The sequence below is a fragment of the Equus caballus genome, chromosome 7, assembly GCF_041296265.1.
Source record: "Equus caballus isolate H_3958 breed thoroughbred chromosome 7, TB-T2T, whole genome shotgun sequence".
Taxonomy (NCBI): domain Eukaryota; kingdom Metazoa; phylum Chordata; class Mammalia; order Perissodactyla; family Equidae; genus Equus; species Equus caballus.
Genome location: NC_091690.1, coordinates 41,355,144 through 41,368,443, shown reverse-complemented (window position 1 = coordinate 41,368,443; position 13,300 = coordinate 41,355,144). Strand labels below are relative to the sequence as shown.

At 40.8% G+C, this 13,300-nt stretch overlaps 1 protein-coding gene across 12 annotated transcripts in view; it reads left to right on the top strand.

Moving 5' to 3' along the window:
- Window positions 1-13,300, top strand: part of OPCML (opioid binding protein/cell adhesion molecule like) — a 1,020,600-nt gene that overhangs the window by 904,422 nt on the left and 102,878 nt on the right. For all 12 annotated transcript variants that reach the window (XM_070273001.1, XM_070272999.1, XM_070273000.1 and 9 more), the window contains one exon: window positions 3,676-3,801. In XM_070273001.1, the coding sequence (XP_070129102.1) occupies window positions 3,676-3,801 (126 nt within the window). The remainder of the gene's footprint in view (window positions 1-3,675; window positions 3,802-13,300) is intronic.

The following is a 13,300-nucleotide window of genomic DNA, read 5'->3' as shown; positions in this document are numbered from 1 at the left end:
TCAAAAAGTTATCATGGAGACAAGAGGACAGTCATAATTCTATTGCCAAATTCTGTTCAGATTTAAAATTAAATTGAAAGTATTGAGTATCTCCCTTGGCAAGCATTGCCTACATGTCTTTACATGGACCTATAGAGACAAGGATGAGCAAGGTGGACCCCCACCCCAGTGACATGCGGTGTGCCGACTGAGGCAAGATGGCTCTGTGCGCTGCCTAAGTGCTGTGAGGGAAGACGCACCAGGAGGACGTTGGAAGTAGAGGAAACAAATATGCCAATATGAATATTACGTTTGGAGCATTGATAAGAGGTTAAACAAAGAGGCAGCATAATATAATGGAAAGAACTCTGTCATTAACTAACCATGTAATTTGGGGCAATTTACTTAACCCTCCCCATGCCTCAGTTTCTTCATTTTTAATAGGGAGAACATTTGTTCTATTTATCTCATAATTTGTGAGGAAATCATGAGATAATGCATGTGCAAGTAATTTAAAAACCATCAAGTTACATACTAATAAGTAATACATATTACATATTACATATTACATATTACTAATAAGGATATCATAATTGAGAACAGAAAGAACTTCCCTTTCTCCCAATTCATTCTCTGCACTTCCTTTCTTACCGGTGACCCACACCCTTGAAACTGTACTTTTCTTTCCTCCTTTGAGAAAATAACTACAGAGAGAACATTACAGACTTGCAGAGGATGAGGAGCAGCCCGGCCTGGGGCTTGGTGGGAATGTCCCGATTAACATCCCAATTCCCCTCCAGGAAGCTGCCTCCTAATGGATGGCATTGACTGAGTGCCTGGGGAAAGAGGAGGTGGTGATAATTATCCACGGAATTTCACAAATCTCTCTTAACCCAAGAGCCCTTAAACTATCAGATGAAATGTAAAATGTGTGCAAGTGATGGCTCTAATTGGGGCATGTTGAGAGATCTGTCCTGGGCATCACAGCTGCAAGGACTAAATCGTCTCCCCTCCACGACCACACGCCCCCGCCCGCACCATGCCCCCCACTCCCCCACCACACCCCCACTCCCCCCCAACCCCGCTGTGTCTACCTCACCACCAGGGAGACTCTTGGTCTACAGAAAGAGAACTTCAGATGGCCTAACACATCCAGCTAAAGCTGACATTATTCTGAGAATATTTTGGAATGTGCACTGAAGTTGTTGCTTTATAAAAGTGAAAAAAGTATTGACATGTCTAAGCCCAGAACTATTTTTTAACAAGCTAGAAAATACTGAGAAGCAAGTAGTACAGTTTTCTCAAGAGAATGCAGTGTAGTTTGAATGCACACTATTTTTTCCCAGTGTGTCTTTGGGTAAAATATGTGCAATGAAATTTCAGGCCAAATCCAAATGCAGAAATAACCCAAAATATGGCAGATTTATAAGCTAGGTAATTTTTATTTATTTGCTAATGCAGATTCCCTTAAGAACTCAAATATTCTGCGTGTTACTTATGGCTTCTCCTTGAGAAGGCTTACCTCTAAGTTCTCCACAGCATCACACTCCAGGCTGCACGGATGTCTGAATCAAGCATCAGCCATAATTCTCCTTCACCACTGACTCAGGGTGGTTTGGAATCCACTAGTTCTCTACCTGTTTGGTAATTAATAATTCATAATTAAACTGGCAGTTTGAATAAATCAGTGTAACTGTAGGCTTGGAGCTTCCTCTCTCTGTTGTCCTTTTACTTTGAGAGTCTGAGAGAAAATTAAGAAAGGTTTACGTATCTGAAATTCTCCATTGAAAGTTTTGCTTTTCCCCTGAAGTTGTTAATTGGCTCTTTGAATCTTTCTTTCAAAGAGGAATTAGGCAGGTGCCCTTGTCAGCCTTGTGCCGACCCTGAGGAAACAGAGATGTATGCCATTCCATCCTTACCCCCAAGCAGCTCCCTCTCTAGGGAAAGAGACAGGCAGGAAGCTGTCAGCTGTAGTACAACATGCTCACTGCCCCTCCAGCGAGATTTGGACCAAATGCAGTGGGACAGATGAGTGATTCTCTTTTCAGGATTTGGGGAGAGGTCAGGGAAAACTGCAGAGGGGAGGTGACCTTCAAGGTCCCTTGAAAGATGAGTCATGTCTTTTCAGGTAGGAAATGAAGAGAAGATGAGGAAAAGCAAAGCCGTGGACGTGCTTTTGCTTTTACCCTGTTCTCAGGAGGGCCAGGATCCGGTGTCTGCAACGTGCTGTGTTAGTGAGGACTCTCCCCTGGATGAGGATGTCAGTGGGTTGGGGGTTAGACTGCAGGAGGCTTAGGTCATGCCAAAGAGGCTCTGCGTTGTCTGGTGGGCCACGGTGAGCTAAAGGAGTAAGTCGGGGAGTAGTTTGATTACATTATTGCCTGAAAAGATCCGTGTTTTCTGGCCACATGGAGGCAATAGGTTGAAGAGATCCAGAATCGGAAAGAGACCAGATGGGAGGTTCCGGGTGGGAGGCTCGTGCAGCTGCCCATGTGAAAACTGCTGAGAAACTCAGTGGACAGGACAATGGCGATGAGAAGGGAAAGTCGAGAAGGACTCTATGTAAAATACATAATTTTCCAATGCCAAGCTTTGAACTGAATTAAGAATCAGGCCTGGAGGTGGGACAAGGTAGACAGCAAGACCAGGGATCACGTCAGCCTTTGCAAAGCTAACGGCAACTGGACCTGGACCCAGCCCACGAGAGGATACAGTTTATATGAAGGATGTTATTGTTGCTGTTGTCATTCTTATTGTTGTCACTTAGGAGCTAACATTTATTGAGGCTTCCTGTATATCAGGCACTCTGCTAAGCCGTTGTTCTATTGAAACTCACAAGACAAGGAGTTTGCCACTACTCTCATTCGTATTTCACAGGTGAGGAACGAAAGCTCGAGGAGGCGGAGGCAGGTTCCCTTTCCCCAGTTCATTCAGCAGGTGAGGAGTTGAGCTCCAGACCCCTGCTCCTAACCACTAGGCTACAAGGCCATTAAAAATAGGTGTTATAATCTTATAGTGACAATAGTAGCAGGGACAATATGTTGCAGGTGGGGTCTAGGGGAAAAAGCATTTAACTCTGATTGGGCAAGTTGGAGGAAATTTCACTGACTTGCAAAGGATCTGTTTAAGGAATGGGCAGGAATTTTCAGGTAAAGAAATGAGAAAGAAAAAAATTCCAGGATGGAATGAGCAGTGCAAAAGTCAGAGAATTCGAAAGGGTCTGGACTCCTCAGGAAATGGTAACTAACTCCCTGTGGGGGGCTTTGTGAGTGAGTTACTGCAGAAAAAGGTGTAAGGGGCTACTCATGGGTATCTGCTTAAGCCAGCAATTCCACTAAAAGGAAGCAGTATGTGGACAGAGAGGAATTCTCGGAACACTGTAAGATTTTCCCTTCGGTTTTGCCTTTCAATCGACAAGCACTATTGCCTGTCTCTTCAGTCCCGCTGCTTCCCTCCCGCCCCACACACATCCCTGCCTCCTGCTACAAGACACACTGCAGAGCTCCTTCTATCAGGAGTGCTCTGTAAATGTTGTGTTATTGGCCACATCCTTGGCAAATCAAGCAGTTTGAAAATTATCATTGAGAATAATGTTCATCATAAAGGAATGCTGTACAAATATTTATAGGCCAGCACCTCCTTTTGAGTACAAAGGATCATTCTCACGTGTTTCTTCCCTCCTTTCTTTCTTTGTAGTTCCTCCCCAGATCATGAACATCTCCTCAGATATCACGGTGAATGAGGGAAGCAGCGTGACCCTGCTGTGTCTTGCTATCGGCAGACCAGAGCCAACGGTGACATGGAGACACCTGTCTGTCAAGGGTAAGACATTGACCTGCAGGAAGTTTTCAGAGATAGCATATTGAAGGCTTGGTTCTAATTCACAACAGAACTTCAGGAATCAGAGAACAATGCTGTATTGTAACACAGTGATGGAAAAGCAAAGGCCACATATATCAGTCACTGAGGATTCCATTCCAAAAGAAGAATTTACAAAGAAATTTATGGAACTATTTTCTCAGTCCTTTTTACGATTTTAGAAAACATTTGTTTTCCCAACTATGAAGAACAGAGGTGCCATAAGAATAACTTACAACAAAGATCCTAATTTCTCAAGGTGGAGATGCGTGGGTCAGTGGTGGTGTGTCCTTTCTCGAAGTAGAGTGCTAGAACACTAGAATGTGCTTTGAAAACTTGAGTGTTATTGTGCATCCAAGAGAAAAAGCAGCTCCTTGGCCAATACTTTCAGGGCATTTACCCAGAGCCACATCAGTTTGACCTGTACATACATAGTCCTTCCTGAGTAAAGGAAGGATGATGGAAATGGTTAGGTGCACCTGGACATGCCTGCGCTGGGCACTACATCATCGGTATTAAAATATTAGTTATGATCATCTCCACCTTAATGAGAAGGGAACCAAAAAGATAATTGCCGTATTCCCTTGGAACTAAAACTTACTCCAAGTTGAACTTGAAGAGATGGGCAGGGCCACTTGATGTATTTACACTGTCACTAGAAACTATGATTAATTCTAGAAATTATACAAGGAAACAAGTACTCCCTCAGGCATTAGAAAATCCAAACATGAAAGTCAGTGGATAGGACAAAGCTTGCCTGTGTGTGATGTAGAAATAATATAGATCCAGAAGAAAACACAGAAATAAATCTTAGTAAACTTGAGATAGAAAAAAAATTTGCTATGACACGAAAAGCTCTAACCATAACAGAAAAAAATCGATAAATTTGGCTTTGCATTATTTTTCTATGGCTGCCGAAGCAAAGTACCACAAACTGCACGGCTTAAACAACCGAAATGTGTTTTCTCACAGTTCTGGAGGCCAGATGTTCACAGTGAAGACATAGGCAGGGTCGGTTCCTTCTGGGCTGTGAGGGCAAATCTGTTCCAGCCTCTCCCCAGATTCAGGGTGTTTGCTGGCCAGCCTTGGTGTTTCTTGGCTCGTACAGGCATCACCCTAATCTCTGCCTCATCTTCACTTGGCCTTCTCCCTGTGTGCATCTCACTGTGTCAAATTCTCCATTTTTGTAAGGATACCGAACATATTGGATTAGGGCCCACACTAATGACCTCATCTTAACTTGATTACCTTCTTAAAGAGCCTGTGTGCAAATAAGGTCACATTCTGAGGCACTGGAAGTTAGCACTTCCAGGTTTCTTCTTTGGACGGGATGTCCTTCAAGCCATAACAGGCTTCATCAAAATTAAAATCACCATCAAGAATAAATTTTAAAAAGCCACAGACTGGAAGAAAATATTTGCCATAATTATGTCTGATAAAGAATTTATATTGGGACTATATGAAGAATTCTTACAACATAATTCTGATAACCCACCTTACCTTGAAATGAACAAAAAGTTTGTTCACAATTCACAAAAGAAGATATATGAATAAAAAATAAAGTCATGAAAATATGCTCAATATCTTTATCACAGAAATGAAAATTAAACTGTAATGAAATACCACTACACAACTACTAGAATGACAAAAATTCAAAAGACTGACAATATCAGGTGTTGGTGAGGATGTGGAGCAACTGACACCCTTATACATTAACTCTGGCACTGTGAATTGGTATAAAAGCATTATTCAAAACAGTTTGGCACTTAAAGTTAAACATACACCTAGCATATGACCCAGCAATTCCACTCCTCAATATTTACCAAATATAAATGAAAACATGTCCACAAATATGCATAGTACACAACTGTTCCTAGTGGCTTCATTTATAATAGCCTTAAACTAAAACAACCCAAATAACCATCAAAAGGTAAATAGATAAATTGTGATATATTAAAACAGACGAGTTCTCTGCAATTAAAAGGAACAAACCATTGACCCACATTAGCAAAATGGATGAATCTCAAAAACATTACACTGAGCAAAAGAAACAAGACACAAAAGAAACAAGACACAAACAAATACCTACTGTATGACTTTAAAGGGGAGGAAGAATATTCCTCTCCCCTCTAGGTCCTGATGGCTGGTCTAAGATTTAAGTTGACATGAGACAGAATAAGGGGAAAAAATCAGCAACGTTTGTTAACATGTATACATGGTAGAAACCCAGCAAAGCTGAGGAAGGCGCCAGGATGTCTGAAGCCACCACCTTAAATTCCATCTTCAGCTAAAGATAAAGGGAAGGTTGGGAGTAGTAGGTGGAGACTTCAGAGGGGAGGAAGGCAATTCACTTGGAAATGGAAAAGAAAATGTTTGGTAAACAAATGGTTGCTGGGCCATCTATAGATAATACGACCAGAGAGAAAACTTTGATAAAAAAGAGCCTAGCCAGGTCCCTCCCAGTGTATGGCCATCGCTCCTTCCTGGGACAGCCTTGTATTTTAAATTCTTTTTGGCAGTTAGGGAAAAGGTCAAAATTTCTTTTTGAGTCTTTTGTTCTTGAAAATAATCAAGCCAAGGAGACACATTTTGGGGTGACAAATTCTGATCCCCCACAATTTCGTTTACATGAAATTCTAGAACAGACAAAACTAATCTATAGTGACTGAAATCAAGTCAGTGGTTACCGAGGGTAGGGATTTTGGGAGACTTGACTGCAAAGCGCCACAAGAGAATTTGTGGAGGTGATGGAGATGCAGTACGTCTTGAGTGGGGTGGCGGTTACACTGCTGTGTAAGTTAGTCAAAATAACCAAACTGTGCACTAAAAACAGGTGAACTCACTGTACGTAAATTAAATCTCAATAAAATTTGAAAATATACATACAGAGATGTAGGAAATAATGACCTGGGATTTTCCCACTAATTTGAAATTAATTATGTGAGCCGCACTTACTAAATGAGAGACTGGATTTGTTACTAGGAGCATTATTTAAGCTCTCACTATCTCATTTCCTCCATGTAAATTGAGAATACATATTTCAGCCCCTGCCTTCTTATAAGGAAAGATAATGCTAATAAATCTGCTGAACTTTCTTTGTATAAAGACCTCAGATATTGAAATCCAAAATGTCAATATTATAAAGTAATATTAACGAGAATATTAAAATAATGCGCATAAGGGACATCACAAAGCTCGACTTTAATATAAACACAGCAATAGCTTGTGCTCCCAAAGACAGAAGCCCCATGGGAATTTTGCTTAAAGTCAGGGAGAATTTTGAATTTACATTATATACAAAAAAAAAGTCTAACCACCAGACCAATTTCTATGTATTTGGTAAAGTTAGATGGCTTTATAAATGCTTGAAATCCCAGAATGCTTTCATTTGATCCTAAATACAAATTCCCTAAGCCTAGAAATCTTTTGAAAGGCATTTTGACTTTGTGGAAGTGTTCTGAAGCAATTCTTTATAATGGTACATTGCTAAGATTTTCCTCTTAAAATAAGGGATATTCATCCATATTGCCAATTTTTTATATAACATCATAGTTGGCAATTCAGCCTCACAAAAGCCCAGACAATCCTAAATGTAAATTATCCCTCCTCCATAAGCCTCCCAGGCTGTGTTCTACTTTCAGGCTGGCTTTTGTTGTTTCACAGCTTTGGCCTTCACACCGCTGTCTTTCATTTCCCCTATTGTCTCTTTCCCCTCTCTCAATGACATTTAAACATTTAAAGGCAAAGCATTGTTTCTCAAGTTTGGAAAACAGTGGCACCTAGAGCATTGGCAAGTTTGAAATTTGCAGTGGCAGGGTGACTACCAATGCTTGTTTTTAGAAGGCTATTCCTTCTCGGTTGGAGTTAAGGAGGCTCTGGAAAGTGTTCTGAAGATTTGGAAGAGCAGCCAATAAAACCTGAGCACCAAAACAGCATTTTTAGAACAATTTACTGGTTACTTCAGCGTGCAAGAATAAGAAAAAAAAGTTTCAATGACGTTTCCTTTGAAATTCCAATAGAATTACATTGGAGAATTTAGCTCACTGGACAGCTGTGTTCCAAAAATGCTAACACAATGTTCAAAATCTGTTCTTTAAATTTAGGGATCTATACAACAGAAATGAATAAATAAGCTTTCATTTAGAAAAATAATGTTTTAATGAGGAGATTATTAAAGATTATAGTGGTAATGCTTGTGGTTTAAAATGACAGACCAAGCGCATGCCGCAAATCTCTAGAAATTGTAGAAAAGAGGTAAAGACTAATGAGTCAATGAATCTATTATCACACATAATAATAGTAAGCTTTTATGTTCCAGAAACTATGAGGAATCTGTGAAATACAAAAAAGGAAGTAGATGTAATGAAGGGAAAAAACTACCGCTCAAAATGCAGGAGTATGATATACCTGAAATGGTAGACATTGGAAAAGGGAAGGCCTTTAGGTCACGGGGCCCTGGTGAAGGGCTAACCCGAGTTGGGCTGAGGGGAGGGAAGACAGGAGGGTCCTGGTAACATTTGCCAGTTTCCACGGCGTAAATATTCCCATCGTTGCCACTTTTCTGGGAGACCCTTTGAAGTCACTTTGGTTTTGCGGCTCATTTTCACTTAAAAATAAACAAACCCCAAACAAGTCCTTCTTATGAAAGTAGGGTGAAAGTTTTGAAAAACATCACCGAGATTCCAGACGTGGATCTACAGAACCCCCAGCGTTCCTGGTCTCCAGATGAGAGATCTGCAGCTGCAGACCTCCAGACTTCTGCAATTTCCTTTGCAGCGTTGACAAATGTGCCAGAGTTCCCAGAAACTAGGCATTCCCAGAGGACATCTGCCTCATTTCCGAGGAAAGCGGGAGATTTTTACAGGATCATGATTATTAAGTACTGTGAACATCTCCAAGAAAAGTGCTGTGGAAACCTACATTCGAGGGTTCTGCGATTGACGTGCAAACCACTGAGCATTTGACCATGTGTTTATTCTTTAGCTTTAGATTTAAAAAGTTATATTTAATTTATTTTCAGTGGCAGATAATGGATTTTTTTTAAAAATATATATATATTCATATGGACTTGCTAGAGGATATAGGACTTGTTTAACATCCTTCGGACACATAGAAATCTGTACTGAGTAACCTACAGCTTAGGAACTGGGATAATGATGGAATCACAAGACACTGCCTCAGAGAATTTTCCACTGAAAAGAGTGGAAGAGAGGAGACAGTATGGGCTCTTGTGTTCTAAGGAGGATTGTCTTTCCCTCTTACGAAGCCATAGTAATGTGCTATAATGCTTTACACACCTGGCCCCATTTCTAGTGACACATTTGGAAAGGCCAGATGTTTGGGGAAACTAATAAAGCCTTCTTCTTTGTTTCTTCTCCATGGAAATTTTAAGATGACAGCTATTCACCTGTGAGTGAGTCGCTCCTACAATCTACTCATATACAGTAATACCTCAGGGAGCAAGTGAATGAGTTATTTCACAGAAGTGAATTTTCCAGGTAACTGAAGCTGACTCCTTTATGCATTGACTTGAGTCATTTTTAATGAAAGCTTTTAAAAATGTATTACGTTCTCCTCTGTTTCCTTGAGTGTAGTGAATGCCATTTAGCCTCATCTTTGTAATGTACTATCAACATCATACATATTAATTGTTTCTATCTCAGCATTTGGGGACTGGGATAACTAGGAATATAGCCCTAATTTTATTGTTATGTCTGTTTTTTATAGTTCCTCTACTTTTCCTTCCTTCTCTCCAATCAGACTATTAACTGTCAGCGTACCTGCCTCTTAGCAGCCACATTTCTTCTGATTATTTGCTTCTAATTTCTTGTGAGCTAGAATTCATGTAGCCAAGTTGATTACTCCTGAATAAGAACGTAGAGGTAGGAGGGAAATTTCTCTCAGGAAAGGGCATGTGCTTCCATGAATGTGATAAATGGTGCTGATGGCAGCTGTTTGGGGGAAAAGAATGTTTGGCTTTGTTCTAGATATATGAGCTTGCCCAGATGAGCGAATTCCATGTAAGCCAAGAGAGCTAATACTCGCAAGGTCATTGTCCCTGGTTCTCTCCTGGGTGAGCAGTTCTTTCCATCTTCTATTCACTCTGCTAGATGTGGAGGTCATGAAGTCTACTGATCCAAGACTGTTTTCACTACAGCTCTTATTTTTCATGCTGGAAATTCCTGAGAAGCAAGACTTAAAAGAAATTACCAAGTCCTTAGCATTCCAAATAAAAGAAGCACTAGCCTGCACTCATGTGTAGGTGTGACTTTCGTTTGGCTGGAAGTGTTCACTCTCAGACAGAACATGGACTTCAGATTCTCATAGACCTAAGATTGAAATCTGGTCTGAGCAGTTAGCGATCTGAGTGACTTTGCAAGAGTCACGTCATCTCTCTGCTCTTCACTCTCCTACACTGCAAAATGCAACTATTTATGCCAACTTCATCAGATTATTTTAAGGATCAAAAGAGAAATGAATGAAAGGCATGTAATTGTGCTGGACACATATAAGGCGCCCAACAGTTCTTTCTAATTTGCTGTTGTGCCATGTTTTTATTTAAATTACTGCTCAGAATCTTTGTAGCTTACAATTAGCCTGGAAACTGGTTATGATCGCATTATGACGAGTGCTTACTGTGTGTCAAGCCCTGTTATACACTTTACCTGTTTTGACTAATTTAATGCCCCCACAGTCCTGAGAGAAAAGTGCTAATATTTATTATTATGCCTTTATTATTATTTATTATTGTGCCTATTCCTTCCTCTGTCTTTGTCTCTTATTCGTTGATAGTCTTGGCTCATTCATTGGTGATTCAGCATCACTTTGCTCCACCTAAAAATTTGGAATGACAAAGCAGTTTTATTTGTAATAGCTAAACTTAGAAATGGCCCAAATGTCCTTCAACGTGTGAATGGTTAGACAAACTATGGTAAATCCACATGTGACGTGTTATTTAGCAATAAAAAAGAATGAACTCAAAATTCATCCAAAAACTTGGATGGACCTTAGGGCGTTGTACCAAATGAAAAGAGTCAATCTCAAAAGGTTGCATACTGGGTGATTCCACTTTTATAACATTCTCAAAATGGCAAAATTAAAAGATACACAACAGGGGCCAGCCTGGTGGCATAGTGGCTAAGTTTACATTCTCTGCTTTGGCAGCCCAGGGTTTGTGAGTTCAGATCCCAAGCGCAGACCTACACACTGCTCATCAAGCCATGCTGTGGCAGCATTCCACAAACAAAACAGAGGAAGATTGGCACAGATGTTAGCTCAGCAATGACATTCCTCAAGAAAAAACAGGAAGAGTGGCAACACATGTTAGCTCAGGGCCAATCTTCCTTACCAAAAAAAGAAGAAAAAGATACACAACAGATCAGTGGTTGCCAGAGACTGAGGCAGAGGAGGAAGAGGAGCAGCACGAGGGAGTTGCTTTGCAGTGGCGGGACGGTTCTGTATCTTGATTGTTTTGGTAGTTATATAAATCTATTTGAATGATGAAATGTCACAGAATTATACACAAAGGCATAAAAACTGAGTACATGCAAAAGCTGGTGAAATCTAAGTAAGTTCCGTGCTACAGTTAATTGCACTGCGCCCATGTCAGTAACCTGGTTTTGATAATGTTCTTTAGTTATACAAGATGCCGCCCCTGGAGGCGTTGGTGATGAGCACATGGGATCTCCCTCTACTAGTTTTGCAGCTTCTTATGAGTCAATAATTATTTCAAAATAAAAAGTCAAAACAATAAGAATGATAAGCAAAATGAACCTGTAGTTTCCACTAATAACATGCCTATATAGGAGTTCATTTATAAAGCATTTTCACGTGCATTATGTCAAGTGAATTTGTAGCAACTCTCTCAAATGGGTCAGAGAAGGAATATTCTGCCTATTTTCACAAGTGAGGAAACAGACTTAGAAAGGTTAATGGCCAATGACCCACAGCTAACTAAAGTGGTGATCTATGAAAGGATCCTACGTTCTGTGTTTCAAGTCTAGAGCTCTTTATCCTATACAAAGATGGCTCCTGTGACTTGAGGCTGGCACAGGTACAGTATAAAATAATATATTTTATCAAGTTCTGCTTGTTATCTGGGGCACCCAAGGGTCCTCACTCGCTTTGAGCATCACCCAGGCTTTTATATTTCCCTAACTTCACACTTACCTTCCTGTGTCTAAGCACGTTCCAGCTACCACCCAGCATTGTTCTATGAAAAGTACAACCTCGAGATGAAGACCACATTCATGCCATTGTCTACTGTAGGTCCCCGTTGTTTCTCTGCTTCAATTAAAATAAGCCTGCTGAGACCTACCAACTCATTTCTCTTCTGAGCCATCCAGGATCCCAGCCACTAATAGGCATTGCCCGTTGGTTGACCTGCCGCATCATCCAGTCGTGCTACTACTTCTTTGTCTCTCTCCAAGGCAGCTAGGATCCTTGTTTCTAATCTGAAGTTGTGGTTAGAGTCTAATTAATCCCCAGAGTGTGAGGAAGAGGTGTCTGAGATGAGAAATCAAGGTTATACATATCTTGCACAGTGGAACAGTTATGGGCAAACAAGCTGTTCCTCTCACATTTTTGCAAAGCAAATTTATGTTCACTAACTTTGGTTCTTGTTGTAAATGAGAAGTGTGTGATGGTCTAGCAGTGCGCTTTTCGCCATATGGGTACCCATATGTTTTCCCCTTTGCTTGCGTACATTTTCGCTTTGGCATGCACATATGCCTGTATTTTTGCAACTTAACAATATTAAAACTAATCCCATTTATGCTCCTTTTGGGTGAGTTGATTGAGTCATAAATTCCTGAGAATCTCTTCCTTGGGAGGCTGAAGTTCTTTTGTGTGAGCAGGGGAAGGGCAGAGCAAGCCATCCTGGCAGACATGCAGGCAGCCAGCATCATTGTGTCACTGATGTAGCTGATGGCCCTGACCCTCCATCTAAAGACAGGGAATCTAACCTGGAACACTAGAAAGTATGCATCGCAATGCCTTGATAGTGTCCCTCTCTCTTCCTCCCAGGGGGTGTCCTCGCTAAGAAATAGGTAGTAACTTCCTAGGTTCTCCTCCTAAGGGCCCAGGTGACCCAGGTCACCTTAAAGCAAACAGTCACGCTGTCTTGAGGTGCAGTTCTTGATATGTGCCTGTACTTATGCTACTCAGACTCTTCACACTGAGCTGAGAAACTGTGTGTCAGACATGGGGCAGCTGGAAATTAGACTTGCACTGAAGTAATGCTTTGCGTCTTCACTGGGCTTTTTAAATTATAAACATAAAAACGGATACTAACACATATCATACCAAGTGAAAAGCCCAACTAACTCAAATGTAAAATTGGAATTGGAAATGCTGCCTGATGTCTGTTGTAAGGCCATCTGTCTGCATTTTTATCTCTTCTGCATTCATTCATTCATGTGATGCATTAAGAATATTTGCTTGCCCCTATAGCAACAAGGGTGTG